The 18,469-nt window shown below is 39.3% G+C and overlaps 1 protein-coding gene across 1 annotated transcript in view; it reads right to left on the reverse strand.

Moving 5' to 3' along the window:
• Positions 1-977: 977 nt before the first annotated feature.
• polr3e (polymerase (RNA) III (DNA directed) polypeptide E) overlaps positions 978-18,469 on the reverse strand; it is a 31,062-nt gene continuing 13,570 nt past the window's right edge. Inside the window, exons 15-21 of the mRNA XM_020928165.2 lie at positions 16,651-16,710; positions 16,412-16,569; positions 14,311-14,372; positions 13,822-14,225; positions 3,789-3,866; positions 3,573-3,695; positions 978-1,991 (exon numbers count right to left, since the gene is read on the reverse strand). Coding sequence (XP_020783824.2) covers positions 1,935-1,991; positions 3,573-3,695; positions 3,789-3,866; positions 13,822-14,225; positions 14,311-14,372; positions 16,412-16,569; positions 16,651-16,710 — 942 coding nt within the window. The 3' untranslated portion in view covers positions 978-1,934. The remainder of the gene's footprint in view (positions 1,992-3,572; positions 3,696-3,788; positions 3,867-13,821; positions 14,226-14,310; positions 14,373-16,411; positions 16,570-16,650; positions 16,711-18,469) is intronic.

The raw sequence follows: 18,469 nt of genomic DNA on the forward strand, positions 1-18,469 counted from the left end.
AATCCTGTATTACCACGTGACATCACAAGGTGGAACAGTGTGTTTTCAGTTTGGGAGAAGCAGGTTTGTGTGTTAAAACATGTGTGAATGAAACAAAACACAAGTCCAGGTCTGTTTGTGATGAGGAAACATTAAAACATAGACCAGAAAATAGTTTAATATGGGCCCTTAAATATAAATGTAAACACTAGTGAAGATAAATTAAGCATTTTTTTTTTATGGTGGCAACAAATATTTTCATTTTATAGGGTCAAATTTTTCTAAAAACCTGCATTTTAAATCAGTTTTTAAAGGAATCACCAATGGACCAATGGAGAAATGTGTCAACTTATTTTATTGATATTGTACAGAAATGAAAAATTGTCATGAAATTTCTCACAGCTAGTTTTAGAATTCAGAACTTATGCATCATTGAGTTTTGTTTTTTTTTCTTTTACATGTCCCCATTTGAGGCAGAGGCACTTTTAATATCGACTCGAGTTAGCAGCAAAATACGTCAGCATAATACCAAAACTTTCTATCCAAATCTGAGTACGTTTTTCACAATCTTGGAAAATTCACTCTCGGGAAGCAAAGACTGATCCTAAATAAACCAAACATTCGCCGTTATTTTTTCAAATCTTGTAACATTTTGGTCTTACAGTTCAAAACTTTTAAAACAAGATAGCAGCGTTAAGAATCCCCACAAAAAACTACAATTTGCTTAGTTTTTAATAAGCGCTTTGTGTCTTAAATGCCGCTCAAAAAAGCATGAATTTTGCCATTTTTTAAGTTAATTAAACCTAAACTTATTTTTTTCGCTAAATTAGATTAAATAAATATCATTTTTGTAACGGGAAGACTTAAAAATATATGGAAAATAATCTGTGAATTATTTGTTTGTTCATTCTTCAAAATAAAACCAAAAAAAAAAAAAAAAAAACTGAAAAAAAAAAAAATTATATATATATATATATATATATATATTTTTTCATTATTTGTCTCCAAAACCAAAATGAAAAAACAGATAATGATTTGTTTTTTCAGTTTACATTTTGTGTTTAAATTCATACCAAGACTGTGACCGGGAGCGAGACCAGAACTGAGACCAGAACAGGACCGGGACTGAGGCCGGGACCAGACCGTGATTGAGACTGGGACTGAGACCAGACCGGGACTGAGACCGGACCACAACTGAGACCGGGACCGAGGCCGGGACCAGAACTGAGACCTGGAACAGGACCAGGACTGAGGCCGGGACTGAGACCGTGATTGTGACCGGGACTGAAAACAGTTCAGTCCTGGTTCAGTCCTGGTTCAGTCCTGGTTCAGTCCTGGTTCAGTCCTGGTTCAGTCCGGCGTCACAGTTTAAGTCACGTAAACGGGAAACGTCCATTATCCGTTTTTTTCATTCTTCATTTAAACACAAAATCAAAAACTGAAAAAAACAAATAAATATCTGTTTTTCATTCTGGTTTTGGAGACAAATAATAAAGAAAACTGTTGTTTTTTCGTTTCTTATTTTTGGTTTTAGATTGAAAAACAAATGAACGAATGAAACACGGATTGAAAATAAACCACTTTTATATTCAGTTGTGAGAGATGAGAGTTAGTTTAAAGTTTAAAGTCCGTGTGATGTTATTGTTTGTCAAGATTGTCTTCATGAAAAAGTAGAATTTTGAAACTTTAAATCGTAAACCGTTTTTTCTCCTGATTTTGTCTCCAGTTCTTCATGTGTCTTGATCTTCTGTCACTGCCGTACACTTAATTTCAAAATGCCTGAAAGCTGAAATGACAGAAACTCCTCGTCCAGCGCGGGCGTTTTGTGAGCCCGGTCGGAGCAGCGTCATGATTGGCTGTCTGGCCTCCGTGCTGCTCTCTGATTGGACAGTTCAGAGGTGCGTTTGATGATGTGGGTTTGCGGGTGGGAGGGTGGTCCGGAGGGGGGCTCGGTGTCACGATGGGCAGGTCCCTCTGAGGTACCACTGCCCTGAAGCGCTGATGCAGCACTCCTGAAACAACAAAACACAACACAACACGGAGTTAAAACATCAAAATGTACTAAACAAAAGATCGAAGACGAGTGACAAAAGAAAACTGATGAAACTGATGAAACGGTGAATCTCTGTATCATTCGTTCATTTGTTTTTCAAAATAAAACCAAAAATAAGAAAAAAAAAACAAAAAATTTTTTCATTATTTGTCTCCAAAACCAAAATGATTTTTTTTTCTTTTCGATTTTGTGTGTAAATGAATAATGGAAAAAACTGTTAACTTCCCGTTTCCGTGACTTTAACTGCGATGATGGACTTTTGCACCGCATATGAACTGAACCAAGACTTAGACCAAGACTTAGACCAAGACTTAGACCAAGACTTAGACCAAGACTTAGACCAAGACTTAGACCAAGACTTAGACCAAGACTTAGACCAAGGATTTAGACCAAGATTTAGACCAAGATTTAGACCAGGATTTAGACCAGGATTAGACCAGGATTAGGACCAGGATTAGACCAGGATTAGGACCAGGATTAGGACCGGGAACAGGATTGGGACTGAGACCAAGACTTAGACTGGGACCAGACCAGGACTGAGGCAGAGACCAGAGCAGGACTGAGACCGGGACCAGCACCGAGACCAGCACCGAGACCAGCACCGAGACCAGCACCGAGACCAGCACCGAGACCAGCACCGAGACCAGGACCGAGACCAGGACCGAGACCAAGACCAAGACCTAGACCAAGACCAAGACTTAGACCAAGACTTAGACCAAGACTTAGACCAAGACTGGGACCTTAGACCAGGACTGAGGCAGAGACCAGAGCAGGACTGAGACCAGGACTGAGGCAGAGACCAGAGCAGGACTGAGACCAGGACTGAGGCAGAGACCAGAGCAGGACTGAGACCGGGACTGAGACCGGGACTGAGACCGGGACTGAGACCGGGACCAGAGCAGGACTGAGACCAGGACTGAGACCGGGACCGAGACTGGGACCAGACCAGGACTGAAAATGGTTTAATCCTGATTCTGTCCTGATTCAGTCGTATACGGCTCAAAAGTCCAACTTCACAGTTTAAGTCACGTAAATGGGAAACGGCCGTTATCCGGTTTTTCCATTCATTTAAACACAAAATCAAAAAACAAAAAAACTAATTATCTGTTTTTTCATTTTGGTTTTGGAGACAAATAATATAAGAAAATAGTTGTTTTTGTCATTTCCCTATTTTTGGTTTTATATTGAAAAACGAATAAACGAATGATACACGGATTTATCAGCACTGGGGAAAACAAATACTGAAAAAAAATTGGGTGCAGCTCTTTTAATTTGCTGAATTACTTTACATTATCAAAACATGAAGTAAAAGAGTGTCCAAAGTATTAAAAATAACCGTAATGAATAATAAAGGACATTTAAAATTGTTCTACAAAGTCTAAACCAAAGCAGAAAATGTATTTAAACCAAAAAAACCCACAAAAACTCGTTGAATCAAAGTCCGAAACTTGTTAACCAAATAATAAACAAATAACTAAACACGGCTACTGCCCTTTTGTTCATTCAAATCAACACAGTCAGACTCTCGGTGGTTCTTTACCTTGAGCATTCGGTCTATGTCTGTTTTCGAGACTTCTCCGATCTCCTGACTCAGTTTGGCCTGTAACATGGTCCTTTTGATTCTGTAGTTTTTAGAAAAGAGCTCGAACAAGACGCGACGAAGCTGCGGACGAAAGATACAAGACGAGAGACGATGTTTAGAGACGAATAACACGAATGTAAAATAAAGTCAAAAAGTGATGTAAACGTGGGTTACCTTGTCCGAGTCCTCTCCTGAATCCCACAAACAAAAGACCTTCTGTTCGTCGGGCGCGAGTGTGGTCTGAGCAGGAAACTAGAGAAGATACAAGAACAACACTAAATATGCAGTAAACGTCAGACATTTTTTAAATTTTCTGGTTAGATTTCACATTAAATTGGACACTTTAATTGTTCTGAAGTGGTCTCACAAAGATTTATTGAGACCGGATCAACTTTTTGCTACTTAAAAAGGTGCACTACGTAACTTTTTGATTGGAGATGTCGTTGCTCTGTCTAGAACACAGGTGTCAAACATAAGGCCCGGGGGCCGGATCCGGCCCTCCAAGACCTTTAATGTGGCCCTCTGCTGATTTTCTACTAAAATATTTTAATTATATTTTCTTTTAAAATATTGTATTTTCTGCGGTGTTTATCACAGCAGCGTCTCCAGCGTCTCTGTACGTGGCCCCTCCCACCAGAGCAGCACAAATGAAGACTTGTCTCTTTCCAAACGCTCTTAAAGGACGATCGTTTTGACTGTTGACCGTGACACCCTCATCAGAAAAATGTCCAACATGAGAAAAGTGGAGCCGAGTGTAGGATTTTCCCCCCAAAAATTGACTTATTCCTATTTACATACAATTTAATGTTAAAACATTGTGTTGAAATTACATTTTTCTTAAAGTTTCAGATTGTTCATAATATTATAATATTTTGTAAAAGAAAGAGTTCATCAATTTAAAAAAGATTTCTGTAATAGATTTGTGTTTCTCTGCACAAATATTTGAACTTATTGTTATTTTGGGGGTTTATATGTCATGAGTTTTCTGATCCGGCCCCTTGGGGATCAAAGTAGGTTGGATACGGCCCCCGGACCAAAATGAGTTTGACACCCCTGGTCTAGAATGTTCCACAGTGTGACATTAAACAGCTCTACCTTACATTTATTCAATTACAGGTGGTTTTATAGCTCAAAAATATCTAGAAAAACAGGAATTCTCCACAGATCGGACGTGTAACTTGGTCTGGCTCGGTTTCCATGAAGATAGAAAGGTTTAATGTCACCAGAAAAGTTACGCAATGCAACTTTAACAGTGTACATCAGGGGAGTCGAAACTATTTTCACCCAGGGCCGAATATTGAAACTTAAAAACGGACAGAAGGACCAAAGATACAAGACTCAAAATATTGCATTTGACGCAAGTTTGACTGAGCCTCCATAACTTAAATTATCCAAGTTCCAACCCTTCTTTATCTTAGGTCTGTTTCACATCAGATTGTTTTTATTTTTAAATCACAATCGCTGAATTTTCCAAAATAAAAGTACTATTTTAACTCATTTGCGCCAATTCAGAAGGATCCCTGAACGCCAACATTCCTTTTTAATAGAATTCATTACTGGCCCTAGTATTTTTTTGCTCTTTATTTCTCCAAGCACTGCCCAGATTAACTAATTTGGGCTGCATCTGTGGGTTTAGGTGTTTAAACCTGAATAAAAAATAATTACTGTGACCACTCCTTGACCAAATGAGCTCATGTCGTTACATCTCTGCTCTGAAAAAAGCACTGGGCAATGAAACTCCACTTTTTAATGAACTTTACTGATGCTTTGTATGTTTTTTTATATTCAGTTTTTCTTTTAAACTATGGACCGATTAATATTTTTGTCTTATACAAGTTACACTGAACTTATTGTTATCTATTGGTTCTTAAAAAAGTAGTCAAAGTCTCCATGGTGGAAGTGAAATAAGTTAAAATTAGGGATGGGCATTCGATGAAATTTTCTTAATCGATCCTCGGAAGAATTAACGATGGATTATCGATTAATCATTAACGTTTTTATATTAAATCATCATTATTATTACTATCTGCACTACTAATCTGCATAAATAAATTCAACTTTACGACATATAAACCGTAACGACTGTTTAATTCAGTTTTGCGCAACTCTCACAGAAACGAAACTTAAAACCGCATCGCTAATTTGCATAAACTAAGCGAAGATAAAACTACAGCTCTTGTGTCGCTGATGCGGTTCAACTTCTGTTGGATTAAAAGACATGACTCAGTGGAATACAGGTTAGTGTGACCATATTTGCGTTTGTCAAAACCAGGACACCGTACGGGGGGAGGGAGGTGGGGACTCGTCATCGACATTGCGCGACTCTCACTTGTCCCGAACGCAACAGAAAGTGTGGAATTTCTTGTACAAATCATCGTTAAATACGCATTTGTGCTTCGGTACGCTGCAGACTGACTGACCGACTGTTTGTGTCTCGCTCCTTCTGATGCAGAGACACACATGTACAGACCCTGTTTGGTGACGCTACGCACAGCAACCTACATTCGGTTTGTCGATTAAAATTAACGTAATCGATGAAGTTCTTAATGATCAATTATCGATTAATCATGCCCATCCCTAGTTAAAATGTCTACTTTAAAAGATGCATTGTGTAACTTTTCTGGTGGAGGGTCTGTAAAATGCTTTTCTCCATGAAGATGCTACTGCTTTGTCTGGAATGGCATTAAACCTTTATCTTCACGGAGACTAGGGCTGGGTATCCTTAAGAATTTGCCGATATGATACATATGTCGATACACAGGCCACGATACGATACATACCTCGATACACAGGCCACGATACGATTCATACCTCGATACAAAGGCCACGATACGATACATACCTCGATACAAAGGCCACGATACGATACATACCTCGATACAAAGGCCACGATACGATACATACCTCGATACAAAGGCCACGATACGATACATACCTCGATACAAAGGCCACGATACGATACATACCTCGATACAAAGGCCACGATACGATACATACCTCGATACAAAGGCCACGATACGATACATACCTCGATACAAAGGCCACGATACGATACATACCTCGATACAGTGCTGTTTCAATTCAATACGATATATTTCAAATTGACTCAATATAGTTCAATAAAAAATTAAAGGCTAAATCGTGGCTGTGATACTAAAAGTCTTTGTTAAACCACTTCTTGTGCAAAGTTAATATGAAACACAAACATTTTAATCCTCAAAACAGTGAAAATGTCAAATGTGTCGCATAAAAGAGTTTCCTTCCTTTGAACAAGCAACAAAACTGTAGCTGTAACAAAATAATTTAGTAAAATATACCAAAAAATACTCTTTTTGATATATATCGATACAGTTGTCCCTGATATCGATACTGTATCATCACATTAAATGATACGATATATGGATATTTTTGCACACCCCTAATGGAGACCAAAACAGGCTAAGTTACAGGCCAGATCTGTGGAGAGGCGACACCGCTCACAGTCAGATTACCTGTTTTTAAAGTTTTTTTGAGCTATTAACCCACTTGTAATTGAATAAATATAAGGTAGAGCTCTTTAATCCGTGTATCATTCGTTCATTCGTTTTTCAATATAAAACCAAAAATAAGAAAACGAAAAAACAACAGTTTTCTTCATTATTTGTCTCCAAAACCAAAATGAAAAAACAGATAACGATTCGTTTTTTCAGTTTTCGATTTTGTGTTTAAATGAAGAATGGAAAAAACTGATAACGGCCGTTTCCCGTTTACGTGACTTCCGTGACTGCGATGCCGAACTTTTGCACCGGGTATGGACTAAACTAGGACTGATCCAGGTCTGAGACCAGACCGGGACTAGAGCAGGACCAGACCAGGACCAGAGCGGGACTGGGGCGGACTCCAAGCTTTGACTCTGAGCCTCCGCGGGGTCCGAGCCTCCGATCTGGTCTTGGTCTTGTCTCTGTCTCAGGCCCGCTCTGGTCCCAGTCTGGTCCCGGACCTGGTCCATTTGAACCAAAAGCTCTTAGTTCGGTTCGTTTTCGTTGGTGTGAAAGCGTCAGTTTGATGCTTTGCACCACCTTGGAACCAGCCGCGGTTCTTGAGCGCGGACGACCGGAGCAGCCCGTCCGGACCTGTAGTCCACAGCGCATTCTCACTTTCCCCACACAGAACCAGTGTGGAGACGATGACACGGAACCGCTCGGACCACTGGTCTCGGTCTCAGTTCCGCTCTGATCCCGGTCTGGTCTCGGACCTGGATCAGTCCTGGTTCAGTCCGTACGCGGTGCAGAAGTTTGACATCACAGTCACGGAAGTCACATAAACGGGAAATGGCCGTTATCCGTTTTTTCCATTCTTCATTTAAACACAAAATCGAAAACTGAAAAAACAAATCATTATCCGTTTTTTCATTTTGGTTTTGGAGACAAATAACGAAGAAAACTGTTGTTTTTTCGTTTTCTTATTTTTGGTTTTATATTGAAAAATGAATGAACTAATGATACACGGATTCTCTTTAATGTCACACTGTGGAACATTCCAAGCAAAGCAACGACATTTCCGTAGAAACAAGCAGGCGATCGAAAAGTTACACAGTGCACCTTTGACTTAGTGCCTTCAGTTCTGTCATAAAAGCTGAGACAGAGGAGTGAGTGATTCGATCTGAGCCCTGACTCCGTGCGGCACAGACTGCAGCAGCGGATTAAGCGTTTGCTGACGGCTAATGAGATCAGCTTCGAGGCTAATCAGGAATTGTGTAACAAAGATGGCGTCCGTCCAGATGCCCCCTGTGCGGCTGAAATCCTCTAAAATCACAGACGCGGGGGGAGAGGTCCAAGGCTGAACGAAGCAACAGATCTGAGCGACTAAAGCAGGAAGAGACTTAACCTTTCACCTTGTTTACAAAATAAGATGACTGGTCGTTGCTACAGATCAACACATTTCGCAAAAGTCCAAGCAAACAACCGGGGAAGGGTCAAATGGTCTAAAATTGACATCAAGATACGAAATAGAAGATTTGCGATAATGTTATAATTGATGCCTTTATGCTTTTAAGTTGCAGTTAATAATATCTGCATCCCCTCCTCATGTATTTTCTCTGTCACTGTGTTTTTAGTGTTTTCAGCACCTAAAAAAAAAAAAAAAACAACAGCGTTTGAACTCTGGATTTGGTCTGAATTCAAGTGGGAGATTAGGCCTGTCACGATAACTACGAAGGTAAGATAGATGATCAACGATAATACTGAAACCAAACCATAATGTAGAATAATCTCCAAAAAATGATTCTAAACGTACAATGCTGTTCCAAAACATGAGCTGCAATAAACACAAAACAGAATGCAACACTTAAGTAGTTGGTTTGTTTCTATAATGAGTCACACAAGTTCATAATTCAGGCTTCTTCAGCTCAAATCTCATCGTATTACAGAAAAATAACCAAAAATTTGATTAGGGGTGTGCAAAAATATCAAAATATTGATATATCGTATCGTTCACTGTGATGATACTGTATTGATTTCATGGATTGCTGTATCGATATATCGCCAAGAGTATTTTTTGGTATATTTTACTTATTTTACGGGCTATTAGGCGCTCTGGATTATAAGACGCACTGTCATTAAATGGTCTATTTTCAAACTTTTTTCACAAATAAACCGTACTGGACTTTAAAGGAAACACAACAGTGTGATGGGTGAGTGGTTTTGTTTGTTTGTTCGTTCACGGTGACTCTGGGCTTTGTTCAGTTGTGGCGTGTAGGGAGGTGCTGTCTGGGACCAACGGATTGTCGGCGTGTTCGCAGTGACTCAGTTGTTCAGTCGTGTCTAGAAGTGGCACATTGCACTCGCTTTTTCGGTTCGTTCCTCCGTTCCGTTCCTCGTCGGCGTGGAGTGATGAGTGTGTCTGTGGGTGTTTTTCGCTGTGCGGTCGCTGTCTGCTCCGTGTGTGTTTGCGTGCGCTGCTGGTGTTTGTAGTTTACTGAAGTCGTGCTGGGACACCCGAGTGGATGCGTGTATAGGGCGCTCTGGATTATGGGGCGCGCGGCCGTTATTTGATGGGGTTAGAGGCTTAAAGAGCGCGTCTAATAGCCCGGAAAATACAGTACTCATTTATTTGTTACAGTGCTACAGTTTTGTTGCTTATTGTAGTGAAAGAAAACTCGATTATGTGACACATTTGACATTTTCACTGTTTTGATGAATAAAATGTGTGTGTTTCATGTGAACTTTGCACAAGGACACATGATTTAGCCTTATCGTATTGAGCGTATCGAATCCAAAGTGCACTGTATTGAGGTATGTATCGTATCGGCAACTTCTTACTGATACGCAGCCCTACCCACGATTAAATACTGACAGCCAAAAATTATAGTTCCATCTCTCACGTATTGAACGATAAGTCCATTTAGTAAATATTATACAAATATCATTATAGAAATTCTGTCCCACTGCCCTGAACATTAAGAGGAAAATGAGCTGCAGATCGAGCGCAGTTGCATCAGATTTCATCACTCCCGATGCAAATGACCTGTAATAAACAATATGATACGGCCCAGCCCTACTAAGAGTATGAATGTGTTTTTGCAAGTGATATTAACATGTTTTAAGATGCTTCAAACCAGCAGATTCATGTCGATGAATTTGTCTCTTTGTTGTTATAGGAGATGCAGTACGTCGGCAGCACGTCAAACATGGTGTGTCATTAAAACAAAAAAAGTTGGGGTGTAAAATTCATCAACATCTTAAGGATTTGTTTTTCCAGAAGACATTTACTGGACATTTACTGTAAACTGCGCTTCTGCACTTTTTTCATGGTTTGAGTGGTTCTGCGACTTATAGTGTGACTCAAAATGTTCAAAGTGAAGCGTCGAGAGGTTCTAGTCTTGTGTGTGAGTATCTGCTGCTCCTGTTCCTCCTGTACCACTGTCACTTGACTCTACTGCACATGTCTCCTGCAGAAAGAGCTTCTGTCCTGTCTGTATCATGTATCATGTCATTACTTCTGCACCACTGAAAATTTAACATTTAAACAAACTTATAAAAACGACTTAGAAGACTGAACACAAATGTCCCCAAAACAAAATCATATTTTGCAGGTTACAAACTGCAAGTAGTGAAATATTCAGCCGAAAACAGTAATCGAGCAGCAGAAAGAAAGTTTGGAGTGAGCGAGAAACCAGGAGGATGCACCATGCAACTTTTCCTGGACTGGACTTCAGTGACACCGAAACCATCCTGTCGGGATTCAGAAAGGCCGGAATAATTCTAACTGGAACTGATGCTGAATCTGACGACAGCGACACAGAAGAGGAAGCGGCGCTCTGTTTACCTCCGGAGGTCGTGGAGTTGCTCAGAAGTGACACCGAGGATGAAGAATTGAATGGATTTAGTGATTTGGAGTGAGATGGAGAGTTTGTTAAAACTTGTTCTGTTCTGTTGTTTATGTTATAGTTTATGTTTATCTGAAGAACTGTTCATATGTGACGTTAACAGTCTGTTGTTCTCTGTTCTATTGTTTTTACTAGAACTTGACTCTCAAGATGAAATGACTGTTCCTGGTCTCTTATTTCATAAAAAAATAAATTTCTCCCCAGAAGTACAACTTATGTTTTTTTCTTCTCCGTGTGACTTAAATAATTTTTTTTTTAGCATACACAATATCAGTTACTGTATTTTTACTGTATTAATATCTGTGCATTGCCACTGTAAATAAACTCACATCTCTCCTTGTTTCCACTGACAGGACTCTTAAACCCGGCTTAAGAGTCTGAATGTCGTAATTTAACCATTTGCCCATTCTCTAAAGTGTAAAACGACACTTCTTTGTTTCCTGTGAAGAGGATCATATTTTCAAAAAATGTCTGGAATTTCAATGGTGAATTTCTAAGCAAAAAGGAATCCCTAATGTAAACAGCATAATTTTCGGTTGTCTTGGTTGAGGTTCATTTTTGCATCATTATTTGAACATCTTCACAGCAGATTGTTATTTTTATTTATCTATGTTTTTTTTTTTTTATTATAGACGATATATTCAGTATTCTAATGAAATATAATCCATGTTTCCATATATTTCCTATTCTTTTGTTCTTTTGTTGTTGTTTTCAGTCCGATGCACAGAGTAAAAAGCCTTAAACAGTAGATTGAGTTACTCTGATCCAGAGGGGAACTGGAGAGCAGGTTTAAAATGCCCCAGTGTCCACACGCCTCAGGTCTGAGGGAATCGACCGTTAAAAACCGTTAATCCGAAAAGGAAACTGATACGACAAAGAAGAGACACAGAAACTCATTGTACAGAGAGAAAGAGGGAGAATCCAGACGAGAGGGTATGAAAAGAGAAAGTGTTTGTTTTTTAGATGGAGTTGTACCTTTTTTCAATTGCTGAAAATTATGTTATAAATCAGCTGTTACAATATCGAGCTGAACAATGTTTCAGCGCACAAGCGGTGGTTTAACAAAAGAAATATTGTTGCTGAAATGCATTTGGTTCTTAAAAAGTAGCCCTATTATGCACAGAGCGATAAGGAGTGAAGGAGAAGAGAGGAACACAGATGCCCTGCCTGAAAGACTGAAAGAAACCAACCTGCGTCAAGTTGACTCCCCATCAAACACAACCCTGCACAAAACTGTCCATTTTTGCAGCACAAAACAGCCAACGAAGCACAAAGTTTTGTTTGTGCTGCTTTAGTTTGAGATATAAACGATTCTTTTATAGGTTCAACTGGGGTCAACCAGTCCCCAGGAAGAATAAAAATGCTCTGAAACAATCCAAAATGGTGTCAACTGCAAAAAGTTTGGTTTGTGCTATGATAGTTATTAAGATACTGTTTTATTTTTGGCCAATGACATCACCCAGGCCCTCAAATTGTTACATAACCTCAAAAACAGCAAGAAATTTATACAAAACGCTTGTATTTCATTTCATTTCTGCGACAATATTTCTAAAATTATTAATTATTATTTTTGTGGAAATTGTATTGCGTCATTTCCGCTAAACTGACCGGCGCAAACTCTGCCACAGCCTGAGATTGTTTATTTTCACTGGTTTTGCAAAGTCTGTATCAGTCTTCAGTAACTTGTTTAATTCATATCTTATATAGTTATACAGACTTTTCCACAGCCTGAGATTGTTAATTTTCACTAGTTTCACGGAGTTTTGCTAATGTCACTGTCGTCGGCTGAGCGGAAATGACGTCATATAATTTCCGAAAAAATAATAATTTTAGAAATATACTCGCAAGTCAAAGTTGTCACAGCACAAAACAGCACAAACAAAATACAAACGTTTCATACAATTTTCTGCCTGTTTTGAGGATATTTAACATTTTGATGGGCTGGATGACTAGAAAGGCTGGCGCCACCTAGTGCCTCCGCTCAATTTCATTTCTCTCCAGCGAACTAGGTCAGGAATCTGAATACACTAGATGATTTGCAAGAACCCCGGAAGTGCGAGTTCGGGCAACAGCCAATCAGCGAAGAGACATACATTCTGTGTTGGCAACGATTCCCGAGATCGACGATTTAAAGCCGAAATAAAGAGAATGTTTGGTGAATTTTATCAAGGGGAAAGACGTTATTGTCCTTCTTCCTACGGGATTTGGGAAAAGCTTAATATACCAGTTAGCCCCGTTAGCGGTGCATTACATACATCAAGACCAAATAGCAACGATTGGTTAAATGAAAAAGTACCCGCCTACCATCGAGCAAACGAATCCTAACGCTGAGAGGTCAGACAGTTTCTACGAAGTGAAACCAGCTGATGAATCAGGGTACTAGATGACGTCATCGGCTGAAAATAAAACTACTAATATCTTAAGAACCATAATCACACAAACGAAACCTTTTGCAGCACAAAACAGCTCAAACGGCTGACACCATCTTGGGCCGTTTTAAAGCATTTTGAATCTTCCTGGGGGCTGGCTGAACCCACTTTGACCTATAAAAGAATCATTAAGATCTCAAAAACTAAAACGGCACAAACACGACTTTTTTGCAGCTCAAACGAAGCACGAAGCACAAAAACGATAGACAAAGATTTTAAGTTTGGGTTTGAAGAAGGACCAACTTCACGGAGGAAAGACACCAGACCTTTTACCCTCCCTTATATTTGGGTCCAAAAAGAAGAACATTTGATTTCGCTTTTGCATCATCGACTTGACTCACTTTGCATTACTAATTTGATCCAATGAACCTGTTAGAGAGACTGAGTACATAAGTAAGTGGATTATACTCACAGGCACGTGGATCTGTCTGCAGTTATTTTGCAGGATCGTGTTCTGAAGCATATGATCGGACATGGACGGCACCACCACCTTCCCGGCCGGTATCGAAGCCACGTGAAGCCCCAAAAGTCTCTTAAACTCACACAGTGTCAATACAAAATACTTCCTAAATATTTTCTTCACAAAGTCCGTCAGCTCGGGCGAGGAGGAGGGGTCGAGGGGGCCGGCTCCGTTACCGTTGGCGTGGTCAAAGTCTCCGTTCATGGAGCCGTTTGAGAGGTAAGGGGTAGTGTCCATGGGCTCCTCTTTGCAAATGACCTTTTTAGCGGCAAGCTCCTTCTTTAGCGTCGACTGGTTGGCCTGAGCGCGATCCTGGGCCATTTTTAAGCGCTGTTCTCCGGAAATATGAACAGGGTCTGGAAATATATGACGAAAAATCCGTTTAATAATCACAAAAGTATAAGATTATTAAGAAATTGTGGATTAATTTAACTTCTTTACCAGGTTGGGGAGAGTTCTTTGGCATGAAGTCTTCTTTTGAAAAATTAAATACTTTTTCCAACCTGAAAAGAAATACATTTATTAGAATTAGCATCTATATTTCTAAAAAAAAAGCACAAGTAAAAACTGTTAAAAGTATAGAGGCTAGAGATTTACTACTGTATTTTTACCATATAAGTCATACTTTTTTCATGGTTTGGGTGTTTCCTGCGACTTATTATTAAAATTTTCACCCTAAAGCCACAAGAGGGCGCTGTAGTCTTGTGTGTCAGTATCTGCTGCTCCTGTTCCTCCTGTATCACTGTCACTTCACTCTACTGCGCATGTCTCCTGCAGAAAGAGCCTCTGTCCTGTCTGTGGTAGTTGCCATTGTCCCCATGTTCAGTGGCCACCATTACTCTCTGCCCATTATGTTAAGCCATGCTGACATGTAAATTTAACATTATTTCTGTTTGTAACATTAACACCTGAATAGCCAATAAAAATATAATCTGACAATTGACGAGCTAATTAACTTTTCACCTTTCATGAACAATGTTGAATATCAATTAGAAACAAATAATTTATCCGTTTCCGCAAATTAATATTCATGATGTCAAAACTGTAGACTGACCTTGCAAATTTCCAACCAAAGAAGTCAAAGCCTAATTTATCTGTATAATATTTGATTTTAATTGTTTCAGAAAACCACACACACACACAAACCAACACATGTATGCAGTTAGCAAATGATTAAAGTTCATTGTCAGAAATAGTTGCAAAGTACTGCAATCAACAGATCGAAATACTTCTGCAGAAAGAGAAAACTGAACACAAATGCTCCCAAAAAGAAAATTATATTTTGCAGATTACGAGCTGCAAGTAGAGAAATATTCAGCCGAAAATGATAATCGAGCAGCAGAAAGAAAGTCTGGAGTGAGCGACAACCGGGATATAACTTCAAGATGAAATGTCTGTTCCTGGTCTCTGATTTAATAAAATAAATTTACCCAAAAAAGTGCGACTTGTAGTCCGGTGCAACTTGTGTTTTTTCTTCTTCATTATGCATTTATTGGCTGGTGCAACTTATACTCCAGAGCCACGTATAGTCCAAAAAATATGGTATGTAGCTTTTCTGGTGTAGTGTGCATCCTCTACTTGAATCCACACTGTGCAATATTTTAGTTGAGACACAAGCAGACTCGCAAATAGAAAAATTACAGGTAACTTTTCAGGTGTATGGTGTGCCACCTGCTTGTCTCCACAGGTATGCTTTGCTTTGCTTTTCCTGTAATGATCCGCAGTATGACATTAAATGTATTTATCTTACATTTATTCAGTTACAGACTGAAGACCAGACAGGCTCATTTTCTTCCGTCTAGACGATTGCAACTCCCTCCCCTCCATGTGTGTTTTAGAATCGATTTAAAGATTTTACTGATCACTTTTAAAGCTCGTTTAGGTCTTGCACCAAGTTACATTTCAGAACTTTTAACCCTTTTAACCCCTGCAGTCTTAGATCGTCAGGCAGGTCCCTGTGGCTGTTCCAAAGTCCAGACTCCGGACAAAAGTGATAGAGCCTTTTCAGCCCGTGCGCCTCGGCTTTGGAACGACCTGCCTGAGGATAAAGCTCGCACCATCAGTATCATCTTTTAAATCACTTCTTAAGACTCATTTTTAATCAGTTGATCTTCCTTTAACTGGTTTTAGCTCGATTTTGTTCTTTATTTATTTTTATTGGATTGTTTGCATCGTTGTCTGTCTTTGTGTGCTTTCTGTTTGCTATTTTTATGCTCTTTGTATTGTTCTTTGCTGCTTGTACAGAACTTTGTAAACCTTGTTTTTAAAAGTACTTTATATACAAAGATTTATTATTAGTAGTGGTGGTATTACAGGTGATTTTTCTTGCTAAAATATCTTGAAAAAAGTGCATTTATATACAGTAGCTTGCCTCTTCACAGATGTAACCTGTAAATTGGCCTGTTGGCATTGCCTGCTCGTCTCCGTGGCAATAGATATGTTCCACTGTATGGAATTAAGCTTTCCAGACTATTCACGTTCATGGATAAAAGCAGGCAGCAGACCCTCCACCAGAAAAGTTACACGGTGCATCTCCACGTACTTGCTCTGAATGCCCATCCACAGCATGTTCTGCCTGTGAGCGATATCCGGGTGTTTCTTTATAAACTCTCGGTCGGTCGGAAGCAAAAACTCCCATCCGCGATTCACCCGAGGAACAGCCACGTGCTCCAGGAACTCCTTCACGTCCTCCGGGGGGAGCTATAGAGCAGGAGACGAGTTTAACACAGACTCTAACGGACTGAGAAGCAGCTGTAGTGTGAGGCTCACTTTTATACTCACTTTTATAACGGAGGTCACTTCCTTCCTCATGACGGAGCGCTCCATTGTGAATCTCCACATCTTTAAAAACAAATTAAAATGTAGTAATTAGAGTACTTGTTAAAATGACAATATAATACAGTCAGTGAAGCTGCAAGTAATGATTATTTTAGTAGTTAATTTGTGCGTGATTATTTTCCAATTAGAAAGTTATCATGACTTAATTACCGATTTTGTTTTCACTAATGGAATTATTTTTAAATGGATTTTTAAACACCAATGACATGTAAACAACTGGCAAATTAAAAAAAAATCTGTAATTATGAAAGCAATCCTCTGTATTAAAACTGTTTCATCTCTTTGCTTGTGGAGAGTCTGCTTACTACTGTTTAGACAAAACAGATTTTATTTTGTGTCACTTTAGAAGTCAGTATTTCAGTCTTCTCTCGAATGCTCAAGGTGAACTGTGTAACTTTTCTGGTGGAGAGTCTGTCAAGTGCTTTTCTTAATGGAGATGTTATTGCTTTATCTGGAATGTTTCTCTTTCTATCTTTATGGAGACCAAAGCAGACCAAGCTACAGGTCAGATCTGTGGAGAGGCGACCCCGCTCACAGTCAGAATGCCTGTTTTTCTAGGTATTTTTGAGCTTTGGACCTGGTTTGGACCTGGAGCATACTGTAAAACATTCCAGGCAGAGCAATGACATATCAATAGAAACAAGCAGGTGATGGACTCCCAACAAAAATGTTACATGATGCACCTTTAAAGCAAAATATGTTATGATATTTATTAGGGATGGGAATGATTAATCGATAATTGATCATTAAGAATTTCATCGATTACGTTAATTTTAATCGACAAACGGAATGTAGGTTGCTGTGCGTAGCCTGACCAAACAGTACATGTGTCTCTCTGCACTCAGAAGGAGCGAGATACAAACACAAACAGTGGGTCAGTCTGCGACGTACCGAAGCACAAATGTGTATTTAACGATGATTTGTACAAGAAATTCCACGCTTTCTGTTGGGTTCAGGACAAGTGTGAGTCCATGTGCACAGTGAACAAAGTAGCACGTTTCGGTGTCCAGTGGGAAAAAGTTTTACCAGGTGAGAGTCGCGCAATGTCGATGACGAGTCCCCACCTCCCTCCCCCCGTACGCTGTCCTGGTTTTGACAAACGCAAATATGTTCACACTAACCTGTATTCACCTGAATCATGTCTTTTAATCCAACAGAAATTGACCGTATCAGGGACACAAGAGCTGTAGTTTTATTTTCTCTTAGTTTATGTAAATTAGCGATGCGGTTTTAAGTTTCGTTTCTGTGAGAGTTGCACAAAACTGAATTAAACACATTATAATGTCAAACGGGCTGATGTGGCTCTAGAGTCGTTACAGTTTATATGTCGTAAAGTTGAATTTATTTATGCAGATTAGTAGTGCAGATAGTAATAATAATGATGATCATTTTAATATAAAAACGTTCATGATTAATCGATAATCGATCGATAATTCTTCCAACGATCGATTAAGAAAATTTCATCGAATGCCCATCCCTAATATTTATTACTTTGCCCATTTTTAAAGCATGGAGCTGCCGGTAGCTCTCCACCACCTTCCAAGTAGCTCGCCAAAGATTTTCTGAATTATATGTACTGCGCTAAAATCTGATTATTACCACTATTAAATTAGGGACGTAACGATATTATCACGATATACAGCTCACGATATTTTGGAGACGCTTTTAAAATACCTTGACAAGATTTTGGTGTGAATTATTTCCGTCAAAATCCCAAGAATACAAGTAAAAAACATATTTCTTCATGTTGTCTGCGCTGAAA

The sequence above is a fragment of the Boleophthalmus pectinirostris genome, unplaced genomic scaffold, assembly GCF_026225935.1.
Source record: "Boleophthalmus pectinirostris isolate CB_2022bp ecotype Guang Dong unplaced genomic scaffold, ASM2622593v1 HiC_scaffold_14, whole genome shotgun sequence".
In the NCBI taxonomy this organism is placed as follows: domain Eukaryota; kingdom Metazoa; phylum Chordata; class Actinopteri; order Gobiiformes; family Gobiidae; genus Boleophthalmus; species Boleophthalmus pectinirostris.